This window comes from Delphinus delphis, chromosome 3 (genome assembly GCF_949987515.2).
Source record: "Delphinus delphis chromosome 3, mDelDel1.2, whole genome shotgun sequence".
In the NCBI taxonomy this organism is placed as follows: domain Eukaryota; kingdom Metazoa; phylum Chordata; class Mammalia; order Artiodactyla; family Delphinidae; genus Delphinus; species Delphinus delphis.
Window position 1 is genome coordinate 14,004,875 of NC_082685.1, and position 19,680 is coordinate 14,024,554.

At 57.8% G+C, this 19,680-nt stretch overlaps 3 protein-coding genes across 4 annotated transcripts; 1 reads left to right on the forward strand and 2 right to left on the reverse strand.

Annotated features, from left to right (window-relative positions):
- Positions 1–1,394: 1,394 nt before the first annotated feature.
- Positions 1,395–9,066, reverse strand: DDA1 (DET1 and DDB1 associated 1). Of its 2 annotated transcripts, none has more exons than XM_060008085.1 (5): positions 8,871–9,066; positions 4,226–4,302; positions 3,949–4,000; positions 3,016–3,077; positions 1,395–2,091 (listed from the first exon to the last, which is right to left on the reverse strand). In XM_060008085.1, exons 1-5 carry the CDS (start codon positions 9,064–9,066, stop codon positions 1,981–1,983), a joined length of 498 nt encoding a protein of 165 aa, XP_059864068.1. In that variant the 3' UTR covers positions 1,395–1,980. The 2 variants fall into 2 exon arrangements, with proteins under 2 accessions (XP_059864068.1, XP_059864069.1); XM_060008086.1 differs by having other exon boundaries at positions 4,226–4,306; positions 8,871–9,000.
- A 1,082-nt stretch (positions 9,067–10,148) lies between these two features.
- On the reverse strand, positions 10,149–11,195 carry MRPL34 (mitochondrial ribosomal protein L34). Its single transcript, XM_060006701.1, has 2 exons — positions 11,030–11,195; positions 10,149–10,819 (listed from the first exon to the last, which is right to left on the reverse strand). Exons 1-2 carry the CDS (start codon positions 11,101–11,103, stop codon positions 10,606–10,608), a joined length of 288 nt encoding a protein of 95 aa, XP_059862684.1. The 5' UTR covers positions 11,104–11,195; the 3' UTR covers positions 10,149–10,605.
- A 1,756-nt stretch (positions 11,196–12,951) lies between these two features.
- Positions 12,952–19,580, forward strand: ABHD8 (abhydrolase domain containing 8). The gene is made up of 5 exons (XM_060008088.1): positions 12,952–13,140; positions 14,347–15,094; positions 16,860–17,030; positions 17,165–17,381; positions 18,863–19,580. Exons 2-5 carry the CDS (start codon positions 14,355–14,357, stop codon positions 19,031–19,033), a joined length of 1,299 nt encoding a protein of 432 aa, XP_059864071.1. The 5' UTR covers positions 12,952–13,140; positions 14,347–14,354; the 3' UTR covers positions 19,034–19,580.
- The last annotated feature ends 100 nt before the right edge of the window (positions 19,581–19,680 follow it).

A 19,680-nucleotide genomic window follows, 5' to 3' on the forward strand; every position in this document is an offset into this window, starting at 1 on the left:
ATGTCCACATACAAAGGCTCAGGGCCCAACGGGCCCCACCCCAGGCAGGGCTGGGGGAGCCAGTGTGAGGAAGGGGCACTTGCGGGGGGGCCATGAAAGAGAAGTCAGGGTTCACTGGAGGCAGGAGAGCAGCCTGTGCAAAGGCACAGAGGTGTGGGAAGGCAGGGTTTGGTGTTTGGGGGAACAGAGTGAGTAAGAGTAAAGGCAAGAGGGGTGGGTGGAGGCTGGCTGACGGGCCTGTGCTGGGGAGACCACAGGGAGGCCATGGGACCCCTGCCCTCACCGTGGACAGCACTGGCAGGAGACAGAACCCAACCCCTCAAAGGGGAACCTGGGGCCAGGGAGGCGTGGGCAAGCCTCGGGGAAGGACAGGCTGAAGCCTGCGCCTGCCCTGCCCCACAGCCTTTGAAACTAAAGTCCTGCCATCTACTCTGCCACCAACAAACAGCGACACGATGCGCCTGCCCAGGGTCAGGCCAACCCCTGGGACTGGGGATTCCAAGCTGGTCTGAGAACCCCCAGGGATTTAGCCCTCCCCAGCACGACCACAGTCAAGCTTGCATTTCCTAAGCACCTGCCTTATGACCACAGGAACTGAACACCGCTGCACATGCGCCCAGAGCTGGGCCCCACAGCTGGGCAGCTAATCCAGGAGCCTTCCACCCAGCAGACACGGGGCAGCTCAGGCCGGAGCAGTCTGCCTCAGGCTGGGCCCTCCACGGTGACAACCTGGGGCAGGTGCCCCCCGCAGCCCATGTCCCTCACGCACGCCGCAGCCCAACCCTTCACCGCCCCCAACACCCCAGCCATCAGCTCCAGCACTCTGGCTCCCACTCAGGGCTGGCGGGGGAAGCAGCGGCATTCCCCTGGCCCTGTGCCCAGTGGTCAGGAACTCAAACCTTCTGCCTGGAGCCCAAATGCCCCCCTACGTCCCCGGGCTCAGCCCCAAGCCCAGTCCAGCTGGCTCCCGGGAGTAGCCGTGGAACCTGCCGACTGAGGGCACTGGGGCTGGGCGTCCCGCGGCGCTCCACGTGCCTCCTCTCTGAGGGCGTGAGGCCGGGCCACCTGGGCTGTCTCCACAGAGGCTGGTGGGCGTGCCGCCCTGCTCGCCAGTGTCATGGGCGTGGGGCCCACCACAGCTCCATCCTTGGCAGCACGGACCGTCTCTCTGGGGTGTCCCAGTCCTCGAGGACACCTTGACGGCTGGGGTAGAGGGGCGGGTCCGGGCAGGTCTTGGCTCTGATCGAGATGGCCGCAGCAGGCCCACGAGAGAATCCAGCTGGTCCTGGGGCCCCAGCGTCTGGGGGCCCCTTCCGGCTCCTCTTGGTGATGATGGGACGACTCTCAGTGGCTCCATCCTCTGGGGCTGAGGCACGCCGAGCAAAGACGCGAGGTCGGGTAGGAAAGATCCTTTTATTGGGGTGGACATGGAGCACGCACTAGTCCATGATAAAATGACTTAAGAGAAAGATCCGGAAGGGCTGACTTCTCCCCCTTATGCATGCTCAGAGCAAGGTCTGGGCACAGAATAGGTCCCGGTGGAACTCGAGACAAGGCAAGTCTTTAAGGCCCGAACCAGCCGGTGGGAGCCGGGAGAAGGGCCCCCACCCCTGCCGGCCGGCTGCAGCAGGGGCCTGGCTCTAGACCCTCTCAGACACGCTCCAGTTTTCCAGAGGAGAACTGGGAGGCGAGAGGAGGGGGAACTGGAGGGGGGGAGGTGAGTAACAATTGTTGTTTTTAAAAGCATCTACCAACATCACACTACTGGGTCTGACGTCCCCTTTAACCATCGCTTGGTACATTTTACAGCATAAATAAAAACTCAAGGAAAATAAATACATCGGCTCCTATGAGGTTGGAAGTGGTGTGGACGGTGGGGCGTGGGTGGGCCGGCGGAGGGGTTGGGGGGCAGGGCGCTTACACAAGGCGGGCGGGCGAGGAGCAGACAAGACAGGAGGCGCCTGTGGGGGAGTGTGAGTCTTAAGTGTCCTCGTGCATGTCCGGGCTGTCGGTCCGTGCGACCTTGCGGGGGGGTGCCGAGCTCTCACCCTCGAGGTCCACTTGCTCCTGGTCTCTCTTCTTGGCGGCATTCTGGGGGGCAGGGGAAGCGGAGGGGCTGTGAGTCTTCATGCTGGGGGAGCTCCTGAAATCTGAGGCTGGCCCTGGGGCCCCAGCACATCACAGAGCCGGGCAGTCGACCTAGGGCCCGTGGCTAGCCCCTTCTGCCCCCTGGACCTGCCCCACCAAGCCATGGTCCCCTGGGGACACCAGCCTGTGACAAGCACTTCAAGGAGTCATCACAACTCTCAATGACCCCCACACAGCATTTCTCAGACACTCAGAGAAGCCATCCACCCTGCCGGAGGGCAAAGGGCACTCGTGAGCCACCCGGGGAAGCCCCCAAATTGCCACAGAGAGGAAAGCATGCTGATTTGGGAAAACCTCCTTTCCTCACTGGTGGGAATCAAGGCTTGTGGGGCGGGGGTGGCCAGGAGCTGGGGTTTTCTGAGCAGTCACTTCATCATGGGGTCCCCCTCCAACCTGGCCCAATCTGACCACACGGCAAAACTACACGTGCAGATTTTCAAGAAAGAAAAAAAAAATATCCTGTCAGAAAGGTGGCCTCTTATGGGAAGGACGGGGTCGACGACTTTTCACAGCAGCTACGCATCCTAGTAGGGCCTGGATTTTTAATTGTGTGTACTTTTCATCATTGAACAAAGACTCCAAGTAACAACACTGAAGTCTATCTGCCACCAGGGCCATGCTCCCCACAAACTGTGGGGAGATGGGCTTCAGTACAGCTTACCTGCCTGTCCCTGAGCACTAGAGCCCTGTGGCCTCTGCACAGCCATTCCTCTAGAGCATTCTTCCTTCTCCTGAATCACCTAGCAAACGCCTATTCAGCCCTCAAGGCCCCACTCGAACACCCAGTCTCCCAGCCACCGGTGTCCTTCCGCTTCTCAGAGCCTCCTGCTGGGCACTGTGTTCCTTCCCCGAGCCCACGTGCCTTACCTTTTTGTCCCATTGCTGATGTAAGTAGCGCAAAAGAATGTTTGTTTTTTCTGTCACAATAACTGAGAAGGAAAGACAGATAAAGTTGCAGGAAGAAGCTGTGGGGAGCCGGCTGCAGGCGGCCCAGCCCCCATCCCAGCCTGCACTGCCCTCCCAGGACGAGCTTACCCCTTCCTGGCCTCTGGGCTGTCCCTGCCCTGGGTGGCCTTTGTGTGACTCAAGTCACCACCCCCAACCCTGGAGGAGATTTCAGGAAGCCAAGCATTCTCCCTCCTGAGCACAGGCCACTACCATGAGCCCAAGCTGGCTGCCCTGACAGGGTCCCTGCTTCCCAGAGAGAGGCCGAGTCCTAAGCTGAGCTCGGATTCCACCCTCGGGCGGGGGAATGAGCCCCGGCATGCCAGGTCACGTGGGTGTCTTCCCAGACGGACCAGGAGCACAGATCCACATGCTGTGCCCCAGTGACCACAGAACGCACCCAGCAGAGTCCAGGATTTTTTCACGGTTGAAAGAAAACACCGTGACTACAATAAATAACCTTGAGATCCCCCTGCTCTGCAGGCTCCAGGCCTTTCCCTGCAGGTCCCTCTGCCTAGCCGCCCCCTCCCCAAGTTGCCCACCCCAGCCTGGGCTGGGTCCCCCACCGTATGGTATGAGTCTCGAGACCTGTGACAGGGAGCCAGCAGGGGAGGCCTGACTTGATGCAGGGGTGGGGGTGAGGGCCAGCAAGCAGCAGACAAGGGCCAGCTTGGGACCCTGCAGGGCTGGACGTGGATGCCGGTGTGGACGTCAGGAGGGTCCCAGGGAAAGCCAGGCTTCCCGCTGCTCCCAAGGGCTGGGAGCTGCCCAGCTTCCCACAGGTCACCTCCTGCACTACCCTCTGGCCCTTCCCCTCAGCAGCCGGGATGAGACAGAACGACAAAGGCCACTTACTCTGTTCGGACGGGTACTCCCGAGTGGGCAGGTAGACTGAGGGACGTCGGTTCTGTGGGAGGGTTGGGAAGGCGTGGGTTAGGAGAGTAGACAGGTCTGGGGTCCCCTCACCTCTCAACTCAGCACCCACCCTCCAATGCAGATCAAAAGACGTGTGAGGATTTCAAGTGGGGCTGGGTTTGAAGCTCGGCCCCTCTTTCTGGCAAGACCCCGACCTGGGGGCTGCACACCACCCCCGGCCCTTTCCCCGAGGGCAGCTCATGGCCCACGTACTCACCGAGGCTTTGCACACAGAGTCGGCATGAAATCGACTAAAATTGCTTTTGTTGTAGACAGGCAGTCCTTTCAAAAAATCTGCCTAGAAGACAGGGAAGATGGTAAGTGAGAAATCAGGCAGCAGGCTGGGCCACCCCCGGAGCACCTGTGACCGGGTGGGCTACCTACCGGGTGACTTCCGGTTTCCTTCTTTCTGTTCTGTCATTCAAGTTTTCTAGAACTCACCCTTGAGCTGGCCACCTGATGTGTCCACTCTTATGACCAGAACAAAGTAACCAACCCCAGAGTAAGGGTATGATCTCCCACAGGGTCCTCACAATAAACCTGTCACCAGGCCAAGGAGTGGGGAAACTGAGGCTCAAACAGGCCAGGACACTTGCATCAAGTCAGGAGCAAGCAGCGGGGTGGGGAGCCGGAGCCGGGCCCATCCGACTGCACACCCGTCCTCTGTGCTAGCTGAATACTGAACTCGTGGTCTCACCTCCATTTATGCGCCTTTGATAGAGCCTGGGATGGAGACTTGTCCACCCTAAGAAACTCTGAGGGTCCATGAGACAATACATGGGGGTGGGGGAGCAGGAGGCTGGGTGAAGGGGAAACGGCAGCTGGGACACAGGGGCTGCTGGGACACAGGACCCGAAGCCTGGGGTCAACCGAGCTTCCGAATCCTGAGAAAACTCAAAAACCCAAGTTTCAGTGTCAGTGCCAGCTTTTTTCTTTTATGTTTTTGGCTGCGTCATGTGGCATGTAGGATCTTAGTTCCCCAACCACGGACCGAACCCGTGTCCCCTGCATTGGAAGTGCAGGGTCTTAACCACTGGCCCGCCAGGGAAGTTCCAGTGCCAGCCTTTTAAAACTGGCTGAGCTTTGCAGCAAACACTGTGTGGACCAGGGCTGGTTCGAGGGCTGCTCCTGGGGTCCCCACATCCAAAGGCTGCCCTGTAAGGGGAGAATGCCTCCCACTGGGGGGAGGGCCAGAAGCCTAAAGGAAGCAGGCTGGCTCCTCCCTGCCCCCGGTGCCTGGGGCAGGGGTTCAGGCACCAGAGGTTTCAGGCCCGCAAGGTGCCAGGGAGCCAGCGACAGATTCATTCACAGCTCTGACTCTTGGAAAGTTCTTTTTCTCTGACGCTCTGGCACCAACTGGGCAAGGAAGGGAGAAAGCTCTGGAAGGGGAAGACCCTGACTCTGGGCGGAGGGCAGGTCTCTGCCACAAGATGGGGGTGAATAAAGGCCAAGGGGAGCTGTGTCCGCCTCAGGAAACTGAGGCACAAGAACCCCGAAGAGGGATGAAGGCTGAGAACTTGGGGCAGGGAGTGACTTCCCAGCAGAGCAGGAGGGCAACGCTGTCGTCAGGCCTGGAGAGGGAGAGCTGGGGAGGACCAGGGGTTTCCCAAGCTGGAGTCACCCCATCATACAGATGAGGAAACTGAGGCAAAAAGGTCATGTAACACTCATCTGAGGTCCCCCAGCCCCAACGAGAAAACAAGCTGACTGAACCCAGGTTTGCCTAACCTCAGAGGCCAAGCTCCTGTTCTGTGATGCCAGTGCCTCTGCTTCCTGCCTGAGAGCCGAGGGCTCAGAGCCTACAGGCTACGTGAACCCTCCCTCGGGTGCTCAATCGCCATGCCTGACCCAGGCACTGCACTCTAGGGGAAGCTGCCGTTCAGGGGATCCCCCATCACCCTCTGGTGCCGGCGGAAACAGGCGTCCTCTCCCCTGTGGGGCCCAACCCCTCCTCTGCTGGGCCCCAGCAAGAGCCTAGCGGGATGGGTGAGCCAGGGGAGCTGGAACGTGGACGGGCCTCCTGCTCCCACCCAGGAGGTGGCCCTCACATCTGGGTGACCTACGGCCCCAGAGCCAGCTCAGAGTGCCTCAAACCTGCCTCCCCTGTCCCAGGACCCCTGCCTCAGCTCAGCCCCAGACTATGGGGCCAGCTTCATCCATCCGGCAAGGTGTTCTCAGGACCCAGGGCACTGCGGAGAGCCACAGCAGACCTACTTCTGGCCCCAGGGAACAGCCAGTGCATGGGGACACGGGTGTGGATCAAAGCCATGCAGTGAATGCAGAGTGGCCATGAGGACAGGGCACCACGAGGTGCCATGTGAGGCCCATGAGAGCAGGGGGAGGGGGTAGGGAAGGCTGGCTGGTCTGAGGGATGGGGAGGACTGCCCAGATGCAGTGATGCAGGCCTGAGACCTACAGGAGAGGAGGGCTCCCTGCCCCAACTCAAACCCCTCCGCAGCCCTGGCTCGGCTTGGCCCACGCCAGCCTCCTGCCACACACCTCCTCAGCCCATGCCACCCTCCAGGAATGCCCCTCTGCTCTCCACGTGGGAAACACCCGCCAAACTCTCCAGTCAGCTCGAAACGCCCCCTCCCCCTTCCCTCTCCCCACACCCCGGAAGCCTCTACCAGGGATCCTCTGCCAGAGGCACGCTCATACCCCAACGAGGTCATCTGTTTACACATCCAGTTCCCTCACTGGACTGCCACTTCCCTGAGGCAGAGGGCAGGGCAGGGCTGGCTCAACCCTGGGTCCCTGACAGGGCTAACATGGGGCCGGGCAGCAGAGTGGTGAGAGGTTCCGAAGCCCCAGGCCTGCACTGATCCTGGATGGGCCCCTCCCTGGCTGTGTGACCTGGGGCAGGTGACCTACCAGTCTGGCCGCCCCAGTTGTGAGCGTGGTTTACAAGAGGGACCCCTCCCAGGGTTATTCTGGGTTTCAGTAAGACAACACAGGGAAAGAGCTTTGCCCAGAGCACCCCTGAGGGCAGCTGTTAGTATCGATGCATGTGTGCTGAATAAATGAATGCAGACAGGGCATGGCCAGTACTTCCTGTCAGCTAAGCAGGAAAACCAAGCCTCAGACACAGGGAGAAATCCTCACCTCAGCCAGACAAATCCTAGCTACAGCTGGGCCCAGAAGCTGTCCATTGCCTCAGCAAACACTCGCTGAATATCTGTGTGCCAGTCCCTGTGTGGGCAGCCTGCCAGTGACCCAACCAAAGCAAGATGAGGGAAAGAAATGGTGTGCAGAGAGCGGAGGCATGGGGGCCTCCTGCAATCAGGAAGGGACCCTCTGAGCAGATGTTATTCACAGGAGGAAGAGCAATCCAGGCAGGAGTAACAGGTGCAAAGACCCTGGGGTGGCAGGGACTGAATGTGAAGATGTGAAAACAAGGCCACTGTGGCTGGAGATCACAGCGGGGAGGGGTGAAGAGGGTGGAGATGAGGTCCCAGAGCTGGGCAGGGACCTTGGAAGCTGAAGGGGGGAGGTGGGTTTCATTGGGGTTACAACAGGAAGCCCCCCCACTGTTTTGTAAGCTAGATAGTGGTATTATCTGATTGACATCTTTAAAAGCTCCCTCTGGTTCTGGGTGAATTACAGACTGCCAGTGGGGCAGGATGGAGGCAAGACCAGGGAGGAGGCTGGAGCAGGTGTTCAGGCAGGAGGTGGCAGTGCCGGGACCAGGTGGGGAGCTGTGGACAGATTCAGAATTCGTTTTGGAGGCAGAGCCAACAGAACCCTCTTAGGAACTGGGAGTGGGCAATGAGGTCGCAGTGAGGAGTCAAGGACAACACCCAGGCTTGGGGACCCACGTGCTAGGAACCCACTTACCACTTTCCCATATCCTTCCTGACAAGAAGTCTTTTATCTATTCCCCACCACATCCCAAGGACTATGGCTTGTGGGCTGGGACCCTGAGTCCAGGAACAATGGGGTTTGACTTGCCCTGACAAAAGCTTCCATCACCTCTGTCAGCCCTGGGGATGCCAAAGAGTGGAGAGAATGAAGGGGGCTTCAGCCCAACTGTGAGGCTGTGTCCCACTTCACAGATGGAGAGCCCAAACCCCAAAGAACCACCAGACCCAAATCCCAGGATGAGTGAGCGGCCCAAGGGGGACTTTAACCTCCCAGAAAGTTGTCATTATCCCCACTTCAAGATGAGGAGACAGCTAGGAGGGAATGTCACCATCCCCGAGTCACCCAGCTCATCTGTTGAGCGTTCACTGTCCCAAGCCCTTTAAGACGTCAGTTCCCCAAATTATCACAACCCTATGAAGTCTGAACTATTGCTACCCTCATTTAACAGGGATAGGGCCTGATAACTGGAGAGATGAAGTCGCTCCCTCTTAGAGCTGATCGGGACCGGAATGTTGGAGGTGGGGTCAGGGCTCTGGGGGACCAAGGCAGTTCGCGATGTCGCACTTCCTTTGGCGATAAAGCCCCGCATGTCACGATGTCAAGCCCCCTCCCCGCCCCGACGCTCAGGCCGGCCTCCCAAACCTTCCCGAACAGGAAAGGCCCAGGCCTGGCGCCCGGAGGACGAGGCCTCAGTTGGGGGTCTCGGGGGACCCCATCCCCACACCCCCCAGGCGATTTCCGGGGGAACCGCGACCCGGAAATGAATGAGTTGTCAGGGCCTGGAAACCTAGATAGGGTCAGGGGTCGGAGATGGAGCCAGGACGGGGTCAGCAAGAAGCTCACAGCAGGGTCCCGGGGGGTCGAAGGTGACAGGTCAGAGAGAGGGGCGGGGCCGGGCCCCCCAGGGCGGTGAGGGGCCTCGGGGGTTACTGGAGGTGGGTGGGCCCGCGGCGCCATTTTGTCGAGCGGAGGGGGAGTACGGCCCTGGCGGCCACCCTCACCATCTTCTGTTTCCTCCGTCGCCGCCTCAGCCACCGCCTCAGCCGCCGCCACCGCCACCACAGCCGCCTCCTTAGCAGCTGCCGCACAGTAACTTCTAGCCACGGCACAGCCCACACTGCTGGTGCGGCCGCCCTTCAGTCGTTGGTCCGCCCTCTGGCCCTGCCTCCAAGTTATGCGGTCTTTGCGCACTCCCATTGGCCAGATCCGGCAAAGTCACGCGGCCATTGGTCGCCACGCCGCCTCCCTTCGTTGTCAAGTTCAGTTGAGAGAGCAAAACCCCGCCCGGGACTTGCAAGCGAAGAGCAGCGAAATCCGGAAGTGGGCGGAGGCCGCGCCCCCAAAGCCCCTTGGGATTTGTAGTCTGCAACACCCGGAGGTCCCACCGGTCTCTCTAGCATTTGCTACGCTTTTTCATATGGTGGTTCATGAGGTTCTTACAGCAGCCCCCGGAAGGATAGGGACCCACCGTTACACTCCCAGCCTCCTCCCTGGGGTCCCAACCTTAGGTTTCGGCATATCTAAACTGCTCCCACACTAGCCGCTTGATATCTTTAAGCTGACAGCATCTTTGAAACACTTCCCTTGGCTCCCCAGTATCCCAAGGATCCAGTCCCGCCTCCTCGGTCCCAAATTCTGGGCCCCTCCGGTCTCCTTCGTCTACCACTTATCCTGACCCGTCCAATCCCTCCTCCCTTTGGACTCTCCCAGACCCTGCCACCTTCTCTAAGAAGCCTTCCTCGACTGCGTTCTTCCCAAGGCAAAGTCCAGTGCCTCCTCTGGGCTCCACAGTCCTCACAATCATCCTCCCAGCCCTGACTCCACTGTATCCAGACTGCCTGGGTACGAATCAAGCCACCGCCCCCCCACCACGACCACCAGCCTGACAGCCTGGAGAGAACAAGAACTTATTAAGGAAGTACTCAATAAGTTACTAAGTGGAAGCTACTAAGTATTATTACACCAACATCACAGCAGAGGAGAAATAAGCATCTCATTTTAAGGATGGATCCTCTTTATTTTTTTGGCCGCGCAGCATGCAGGATCCCAATTCCCCAACCAGGGATGGAACCCGCGCCCCCTGCAGTGGAAACCTGGAGTCATAACCACTGTACTGCCAGGGAAGTCCCATTTTATTGGAACCAAATGAACCTCAGAGGGCTAAGATCTTGCTCAAGGTCACAGAGCCCATCCCCAAGGGGCAGGTGGAGGATTCAAACCCCTCCCACCTCTCCACAAGCCTTCCTAGAACTGTGAGAATTGACATTTTATAAGACAAGTGAAAATTTGAACATTTATTAGATTTTTAATGACATGAAGGAATTGTTGGCCTTTTTTTTTAGCTTTGAAAAGCTTTGTGAATACGTATTAAAGGGCCATTATCTTAGAGAAGTGAGTTCTGAAATATTTACAGAAGAAATAACCTGCTGCCCGAGATTTGCACCTCAGGAGAGGGCAGGATAGGTTGTGGGTAGAGCTGTGTACCGGGTTACAAGGGCGTTCACTGTACCATTCTGTGGACTGATGCACATGTTCGAAATTCTTCCTAATTCAAAAGCGTAAAAAGGCACTTGGCAAGGTCTGACTTCCCACTCCCTCTTCCAGTCCAATCCCACAATTCTTCCCCTGGGCCAACCCCGAAATCTGAGAATTCATGTCCGTCCGAGTCCCAGTCGTCAGCGAGGAAAAATGCTTTAATGGGGGGGGGGGGGGTTCCAGCGGGCAGCGTCGCACTGCTCAGTGGCTCAATGATTTTCGACCCTTGTGCATGCGGCGAAGAATGACCTGGACGCCGCTTGGCTTGCTCAAGCGCCGGATCCAACCATGCTTGTTTTTGCGCTTGATGTTGCTCGGCTGATACTCGTTCCCGCGCGCCTTGCCCCGGGTCTGCTGCACGGCGGGGAGTCCCCAGGCGTCGGGGAGCCCCAGCCATGCCCGGGGCTGGAGCCACCTGCCGGGGAAGATTAGAGGGGGCGCTGTGTGACTTCTGACCTCTCCGAGCTTGGGTTTCCCGATCAATGCCAGAGGGAGCCTGGCAGCATAAAGGCGCTCGAGGAGTTCTCAAGGCATTGGAAGGTCATGTGGTTGGTAAACAGCTGGGGCCAGTCCCCGACGCCACCCTTACTCCCAGATTTGGGAAGGGGTCCCCCTGAGGACTCACCTGCCACCCAAAAGCGCCGCTGACCTACTGACTGGCCCCAACAGGCGCCCCACCGATCTGGTCGAGAAAGCCATGTCCACCGCCGGCACGCCGTCCGGTGGCAACTATTTCAAAGCCCATAGGTTCCGTAGCTGCGGGACGAGGACTTCTGGGAAATGTAGTTTCTTCTAGGCGGAGTCCTCATTGCCGCGGGAGTTGTAGTTCTACGTAGGCGCACCGCATCTTAGGCGTGAGCGTCAGGGCCCACAGGAGAGTGTAGTTCTTCTTGTGGACCAGCAGGTGACAGGCGAACGGCGCCTCCTCCGCATGCGCGTGCGTACAAGACATTATGTCCCTGGGTCTGCTGGGAGTTGTAGTTCCTTCTCCTGTAGCTCTACAGAGGGTACCCTGGAGTGACGGTGGCGCAGCTGGTGGCAGCCTCAGGAAACGGCTGGTTGAATTTCCCACCCCCATTGGGAGCCAGGCAGACGGCACACGGCTGGCAGCTTTCCCTTAGCCCCAGCCAAGTCTCCGCCCCTTGGCGGGGAGCCCAGAAGTCTGAGTTGGTGTTGGCTGGATGTCCTTGGGGTGGTCATTCAGTTTCTCAATCTGCAGAACTCAACGGTTGCAGGCTTACCCTTGGCGGTGCCCCCATTCAGGCCCTATTTTTCTAATACTCATATCTGAGCCCTTTCCCTTCTTACACACCCTCTACGGCTCCCCATTGCCCCAGGGAAAATATCTGGCAGGCATTTGAAGCCCGCTCTCGCCATACACACACACCCTAAATTTCAGCTACAACCTCCTCTGCCTGGTGCTCCCCTAGTCATCTTTTTAAAATCCTCCTCAGATACTCTCCTTTCCCCCAATCCTATCCCTCCCTCTGGCCCAACACTGCCCCCACACAGCTCTCCCCAGACTCTCCCTGAAGCCCAGGGCGCACTCAAGGGCCAGGCTTGCAGCTGAGTCCCTGCAGGCACCCCAGTATCTCCCAGCCTGGGGAGGGGGAGGGGAGTTTTTTCTGCATTAATAAACTGTAGTCTCCCAGGAGCACCTGAGTAGGCAAGAGTGGGCGGCTGGACCTAACCCAGCTCTGGCAGCAAATTCCAGGGGATAGGAGTGGGGAAGGGATGATTAACCCCTTGTTCTCTGAAGCCCATCCTACCTGCACCATCATTTAGCAAACCACTACAATACTACAGCAGTATAATAATAATGCCAATAATGTATGGAGCACTTTCCCTGCTGAGCAAACTCATGAGAGAATTAATTCCATAGAGAAATAAATGGAGTCTCAGGGAAAGGACTTGCCCAAGGTCACATATCAGCAAAGGGTAGAGGCTGGATTTGAACTGTGGGCTTTCTGGCTCCAGCTGGGACCAGGGTCACCAGTTAAATTGGCCTATTTGTAAAACTCCAATTCCTTAATTACCGATAGCTCCAAGATATCTGTTTAATGGTTTAACGAATAACAATTTGCAGAACTTGGAATCACACAGCCGTGGTTCCAAGTCCCATCTCTGCCCCCCAGCTTGCCTTGTGACCTTGTGCCATTTATGAGCCTCAGTTTCCCCACCTGAAATTGCAAAGATCTGGGAGACTGTAGAACGGAAAGGTCAGCACAGAGAGAGGGGCATGGGGGCTCCGTTTGGAGGGGACAGGGCAGTTCGGAGGCAGAGGCTAGCCGAGGAGATCCTCTTTGCGGCGAGGAGGGGCCCGGAAGACCTCAGGATGCGACCCCTTCTTGGCGGTTAACCAGGCCCAATCCCTCCCTCCACCTCCGTAAACCTTGAGGGAGGCGGGGTCGTTGCCCCAAGAGCCCGCCCTCATCCCGGAGTTGCCGCCTCTGATTGGCAGTCTAACTAGGCCAGGTCATTATGCAGCTGCTATTGGCCAAGGCTCCAGTCAGTCGGTGCACGGTCCCGCCCCCCCCCCGGGGGAGACACTTAAAGGGCCGTCTCGCTAGGCGGTAGCGGGATGTCCCCGCACTGACCGCCCTGGGCCCGCGCCCGCCCGCGTAAACGCGCCCGGCCCGACCCCGCGCCACCATGTAAACGGCGCCCGCAGGCGGACGCCGGCTTCTCCGCCCGGGACCCCTTTGCCCTGCCCCGGGCCCCAGGGCCCTCGATGAGGTGAGCAGGGACCGGGCCGTGGGAAGGGGACACTGAGGCCCCTGGGTCTTTCACTTTGGATGGGGGGTGTCCACAAAGCCCTTAGGAAGCCGCGGAGCCCCAGTGGCCTCGACCCCCGCCGCAGGGTTGACAGGCACCCAGGAGGCGGGGGCCTGGCTCTGTGGAGGGGGTCTGGCGTGGCGCATCTGCGCCCCCTTTGGCAATCCCGGGTTGGAACCCCGCCGGAGGTGGGGGGCGCGGCCTGCTTCCCCTTCCTCAGCAAGTACGGGCCACTGCAGGACGGGTGTTCGACGTTCATTATCCCCGCGGAGCCCAGGATGGGGACGGGGAGGGGTTGGTCCCACCACCAGGGCCTGAACAATGGGGGTGCGCTGCGCGGGTATCCCCCTCGAGTTATGTAACTGCCTGCAGTTGCCATGGACACGGAGTGAGGGCCGTGGAGCCCTCATGGAGCGGGATGGAGGCCTGGAGGCCCCCAGCCAGGGCTTTACCTTCTCCATCCTCATCTCCACCACTGGGGGCTGTGTGCCAGATTCCCCAGAACCCAAGGTACTGAACAGTGGGGACAGAGCATCTTCTTCCCAGAGTGTCTGAGCCTCAGCTTGTAGGTCTGTGAAACAGACCCATTGCACTCGTGGTCTTGGGGAGTTGGGCAAGGGCTTCTGGAGCTCAGTCCTGAAACCCCTCTCCCAGGGTCTCACCTTTCAGAAGCCAGGTTTAGAGGCCTGGGATGGGGTCTCTTTGGGATCTGCGCATTTTTAGATGCCTTTGGAGCCCTCAGGGTATGCTGGTTTAGTGAAAGTGAATTAAGGAAACAGTGCATGAATGAATGGACGAATGAATGAGTGGGTTTAGGAAGGCATTACTGCTATAAACCTGAGCTGGAGGGTCCTCAAGGATGGGCCACATCTGCCACAACGTTCCCTCCTCTGGGAAGCCACCCCCAGTGAATGCCTCTTGGTGTCAGCCACGACCTTCTCTCTAGGATAGACTAGGCTGGCCCAGAAGGGTGGCCGAACGCCACACAGGCACTGACCAGACAAAACATCTCAGTGCGTGGCTGGTTCTGGCCACCCCCAAACTGGAGCCTAGATGGGGCCTCGCAGTGCAACTCACCTGACCCAGGTGTGGGGAGTGGGTGCTATGGGAGTGGAAAGCTCCCTGTTTAGATGGCCTCTGACCTGGCTGTCACAACCCCACTCACAGGACACACCATGCTCACCGGGGTGACTGATGGGATCTTTTGCTGCCTGCTGGGCGCGCCACCCAATGCTGTGGGGCCTCTGGAGAGTGTGGAGTCCAGTGATGGCTACACCTTTGTGGAGGTCAAGCCTGGCCGCGTGCTGCGGGTGAAGCATGCTGGACCTGCTCCGCTCCCCACCCCACCTCCACCACTGTCAGACGCCGCCCAGGGGGACCAATCTGGCTTGGTCCACTGCCAGCGCAGAATCACCGTGTACCGCAATGGGCGGTTACTGGTGGAGAACCTGGGCCGGGCACCACGAGCTGACCTCCTGCACGGGCAGAACGGCTCTGGGGAGCCACCAGCCGCCCTCGAGGTAGAGCTGGCTGACCCAGCGGGCAGCGATACCCGCTCGGGCCCAGGCAGTGCTGGGAGTGGCAGTGGTGGACGACGGCGGCGAGCCCGACGCCCCAAGCGGACCATCCACATTGACTGTGAGAAGCGCATCACCAGCTGCAAGGGCGCCCAGGCCGATGTGGTGCTCTTTTTCATCCACGGTGTCGGCGGTTCCCTGGCCATCTGGAAGGAACAGCTGGACTTCTTTGTGCGCCTGGGCTACGAGGTGGTGGCGCCCGACCTGGCTGGCCACGGGGCCAGCTCAGCGCCCCAGGTGGCCGCCGCCTACACCTTCTATGCACTGGCAGAGGACATGCGTGCCATCTTCAAGCGCTATGCCAAGAAGCGAAACGTGCTCATTGGGCATTCTTACGGGTGAGCCAACACTGGGGTGGGGATGAGGGTGAAGGGTGGATACTGGCAGGAACTGGACTCCCACTCACAAAATACTTCTTGAAAGATTTCCCTTCTTGAAAAATCCCGCTAACATCTGCAACAAAACAGGGATTCCTGCCACCAATGCTATTGTTTCACAATTTTTTAAAGCAGTATCTCAATCCCTGAACTATTGACATTTTGGGTCAGGTAATTCTTTTCTGTGAGGGGCTTTCTTGTGCACTGTAGGATGTTTAGCAGCGTCCCTGACCTCTGCCGATTAGATGCCACTAGCACAATGGTCTAGTGATGATCATGACAATCAAAAATGCCTTCAGATAGTACCAAGGGTCCTCTGGTAGGCAGAATCACCCCTAGCTGAGAACCATTGTCTTCAACTAAGTTCAAAAATTGGTTGCTCTGGAGACCCCAAGGGCTCCAAGGAAAGACTAATTGGAATCCCATAATTTTTGTTTACAAGGGCACAGGTTGCTATAATTCATTCTTCCTTAAAGGGGTGACAGATAATACCACCTAGCATTTAGATGAGAGCCCACGCCATGGAAGGCTCTGGGCCTGGGTGCCCGATCACTGCCAAGTGGTACCATTCTGTCCTTTACCCAGGAGGAAAGGCAGGATCTGATCAGCCAGCCAGGTTGAGAACCACTGTTTTAGCAGTTGTAGCCCATGCAACTAGACAAGAAAAGGAAATGTTACATAAGTTTCCAAAAGAAAGGAAGCCAGACTGGGAAATAGCATAGCTCCTATTTGCTTATATGGAAACATACCTCAAAGTGGATGCTTATGCTGAATGATTCCTTCAATTAAATGAGCACCCACCTGTGGAAATTCCTGTGACCCCATAACAATGCTGTGAGGTCCGCACAGTTACTATGTCACAAATGTGGAGATGGTAGCCCAGAGAGGTTAAGCAATTTGCCCAAGGGCACACAGTGAGTCACTGGGACAGTCAAGTCCACCTGACTCCTGCTTGTATCTTGTCCCTCTTTTCAGCAAGGTTGGCAAACTTTTTCTTAAAGAGCCAAATAGTAAATATTTTAGGTTTGCAGGCCATAATGGTTGATCTCTGTTGAAACTTCACATGTCTACTGTTGTAGAAAGAAAGCAGACATAATTGTAAACAAATGGGCATGGTTTTATTCTAATAAATCTTTATTTATAAAATGTTTTACACGTTTACAAGATTGTAAACTTAAGTTTACAAAAACAAGCAGCTAGCCCACAGGCCATAGTTTGCAAAACAAACTCTGCTTTAGGGTGAATGAGGAGAGGTACCTGCACCCTTCCACCTTGCATAAGGCAGGCAGATGTGTCACACCCAGGGGCCAATGAGAGAAGATCCTTAAAGGGAAGGGATACGCTGGAAACAGGGACGTTCTCTGAGAAGCCAAAGGGTTGGTTTAATCAAATAGCTTTCCTAACACTTGGCAATAAGTAATTCTTACTCCTTTGGGGGTTATGATGACTTTGAGGATCTGATAAAAGTTGTGTATTTGGATCCTTTCTCCAAAAGAAAAAAAATCCACCCTCAACACACACACACACACACACAGTCTCTCAATTTCAGGGCATTCGAGATGCCCCACCCATCCCTCACCCCCATTTGGTGCCCATGAACCCCAGGGGAAGAATCTTGGCCTTCAAGTATATGCCTCTGGGTGAGGGGAGGGCATTAACCCCTTCACTGCTTGTATCCTGCTGACCACTGCCCTTCAACCCTCCCCACCATCCATCCATGGGGCAGTGTCTCCTTCTGCACGTTCCTGGCTCATGAGTACCCAGATCTGGTGCACAAGATGATCATGATCAACGGCGGGGGCCCTACGGCACTGGAGCCCAGCTTCTGCTCCATCTTCAACATGCCCACGTGCGTCCTGCACTGCCTGTCACCCTGTCTGGCTTGGAGCTTCCTCAAGTGAGTGACCTGGCCCTGCCCTGGCATCTCCCCAGGGTGGATGGGAGGGGAAGCTATATGGCTGGGGCTGGCAGGGGGGCACCCCTGGTGGCTGAGCTGTCATGAGGGCTCCAACAGTGCCTCCCCACCCCCAGGGCTGGCTTCGCCCGCCAAGGGGCCAAAGAGAAGCAGCTGCTGAAGGAGGGCAATGCGTTCAATGTGTCTTCCTTTGTGCTTCGGGCCATGATGAGTGGCCAGTACTGGCCCGAGGGCGATGAGGTCTACCATGCCGAGCTCACCGTGCCCGTCCTGCTCGTCCATGGCATGCACGACAAGTTTGTGCCGGTGGAGGAAGACCAGCGCATGGCTGAGGTATGGCCACCACACCCTTCAGATCCCCCTTGCACAGTCCAGGGGGACTCTGCCTTGTGCTCCAGCCCCAGGGACGTCAGAGCTTAGATGGAGAGTCAAAGGTGGAATCCAGAAAGTGGGGCTGCCTTGAACAGGTGGTAGGTTTATGTGCTGTCCCCACTGCACATTAAAAGTCAGTCTTCATGGGATTTCCCTGGCGGTCCAGTGGTTAGGGCTCCATGCTTCCACTGCAGGGGGCACAGGTTTGATCTATGGTGAGCGAACTAGGATCCCACATGCCAGGCAGCATGGCAAAAAAAAAAAAAAAAAAAAAAGGCACTCTTCACAGTTGGGATTTGTGATGGGCTACATAATTCTTCAAGGGTGAGCTGGGGATCTTTAGATCAGATTCCCCAGAAAGGGTCTTGAGATCCTTAGGGCTAAGAATAGCTCTGGGCCAGTGGTTCTTAACCAGGGATGATTCTGCCCCACAGGGGACACTTGGAAATGTCTGCAGACTTTTCTGGTTGTCATAACTGTAGGGGAGGGAGGTGCTCTGGCATCTGGTGGGTGGAGGCCAAGGATGTTGCCCAGTAACCTACAATGAGCAGGACATCCCCACCGCAGAAAATGATCCCGCGCCAAGTGTCTGTCATGTGGAGGTTGAGAAACCCTACCTTAGCATGAGAGACTCTCCATCTGTCAGTGATTTCTCACCGAGGTGACTTTGCCCCCAAGAGACATTTGGCAACGTCTGGAGAGATTTTTTTTTTTAATTTATTTATATTTTTTATTTTTGGCTGCGTTGGGTCTTCGTTGCAGTGCGCAGGCTTCTCATCGTGGTGGCTTCTTGTTGCGGAGCATAGGCTCTAGGCAGGTGGGCTTCAGTAGTTGTGGCTCCAGGGCTCTACACCGCAAGCTCAGTAGTTGCGGCTCGCGGGCTCTAGAGCACAGGCTCAGTAGTTGGGGCGCACTGGCTTAGTTGCTCTACGGCATGTGGGATCTTCCCGGATCAGGGCTCGAGCCTGTATCCCCTGCATTGGCACGCAGATTCTTAACCACTGCGTCACCAGGGAAGTCCCTGGAGAGATTTTAAATTGTCACACTGTGGCGGGGGAGTGGGATGCTATCACTGGCATCTAGTGGATCGAAGCCAGGGATGCTGCTCGACATCCTACAGTGCACGGAACAGTCCCCATCCCAGAGAATGATCCCACCCCAAATGGCATTAGTGCCCGGGTTGAGAAATCCTGCTCTGGACATATTGTAGGCACTTAATAAACGGCGAATGAATGAATATCCAGTTGGGCTCCAGCAGGGTGACAGGCCATCTTCCAGATCCCCCTTGGGTGGAAGTGGAGGAATATAGGGTAGATTGCAAGAAGGACTTCCTGATGCTGGAGGCCATGCATAGATGGGGGGGGCGGGGGGAGTCCCAGGGCAGCCTGGCCCCGAGCTCCGTCGGCCTGTCTCTGCCTGCCCTGAGCCCGCGTCCTCCACAGATCCTGCTCCTGGCCTTCCTGAAGCTCATCGATGAAGGCAGCCACATGGTGATGCTGGAGTGTCCGGAAACGGTCAACACGCTGCTCCACGAATTCCTGCTCTGGGAGCCCGAGCCCTCGCCCAAGGCCCTGCCCGAGCCCCTGCCCACGCCCCCAGAGGAAAAGAAGTAGCCGCTGAGCTGGCAGGGTAGCGCTTAGTGAGCCGAGGAGCCTGAGGAGGGGCCCGGAGCCGGAGTTGGGTCTGCCGCCCGCGAGGACCACCTGGGCGGGCCGTTCGCTCCAGTGGGCGGGGTCAGGTCAGAGAGACGCCCCCCAGGCCGGCTGGGCAGGACGTGGCGTTCGTGGGAGCCAGGTGGACACACCGCTCTCTGCTAGTCCTGCGGGACCCATCGGTTTTTCGGGGCCATAGCCGGGACCCCCGTGGAGGATGACCTTGTACAGAAGCCCCCTACCCCAAAACGCCAGGGCCGAGGCAGGCCACCACCCCGCTCTCTGTCTTCCGTGTTCGCCGTGCTTGATCCTGGGACCCACGAGCCCCGCAGGGACCTTCGAGACCCCGCCCCAATGCCCGAGACCCCTTACCACCCCCCATTCCTCGGCACTGGGAGCTATTGTGGCCCAAGGAGGGAGGGTTTGGGAGGGGCTGGCACCACCGAACCCGCACATCTCAACTTGTAACTCAATAAAAAGTGACAATCTGAGCCTCCAGGCCTGTGTTGGGTGACCGAAGCGCGGGGCCGCCCTGAGCCTCAGTTTCCCCAAGTGCAGACTGAACTGAGTCGAGTGCCTCCCCTTCAGGGCTGGCCCACAGAGACTTG